The 482-nt window shown below is 67.6% G+C and overlaps 1 protein-coding gene across 1 annotated transcript in view; it reads right to left on the minus strand.

The window, feature by feature from the left end:
* Positions 1-6: 6 nt before the first annotated feature.
* TTYH1 (tweety family member 1) overlaps positions 7-482 on the minus strand; it is a 23,374-nt gene continuing 22,898 nt past the window's right edge. The window contains 1 exon segment of the mRNA XM_015561449.1: positions 7-95. Within this exon segment, the coding sequence (XP_015416935.1) occupies positions 11-95 (85 nt within the window). The 3' untranslated portion in view covers positions 7-10.

Below are 482 nucleotides of genomic sequence, written 5' to 3' on the forward strand. Positions count from 1 at the left end.
ACGCTCTCGCTCACCGGGGAGGGGGCACCGGCTCCCGTCTGGCGTGGAGAAGAGGCTCAGATAGAGGACTGCCACTGCACGAAGCGCTTGGATTCCTGGGGGGTTTGGGGTCAGAGGAGGGCATGACATGGGAATCTGGCTTTGTTGTATGGACCCCTGCCTCCTCCCTCAGACCCAGAAGCCCAGGCCCCAGCCTCCTCCCTCAGACCAGGAGTCCCTGCCCCCTGCCTCCTCCCTCAGACCCAGAAGCCCAGGCCCCAGCCTCCTCCCTCAGACCAGGAGTCCCTGCCCCCAGCCTCCTCCCTCAAATCCAGGAGTCCAGGCCCCCAGCCTCCTCCCTCAGACCCAGGAGTCCAGGCCCCCAGCCCCTCCTCCCTCATACCCAGGAGCCCAGGCCCCTGCCTCCTCCCTCAGACCCAGGAGCCCAGGCCCCCAGCCCCTCCTCCCTCAGACCCAGGACCCCAGGCCCCCCTACCTTGTAA

This window comes from Myotis davidii, unplaced genomic scaffold (assembly GCF_000327345.1).
Source record: "Myotis davidii unplaced genomic scaffold, ASM32734v1 scaffold1097, whole genome shotgun sequence".
NCBI lineage: Eukaryota > Metazoa > Chordata > Mammalia > Chiroptera > Vespertilionidae > Myotis > Myotis davidii.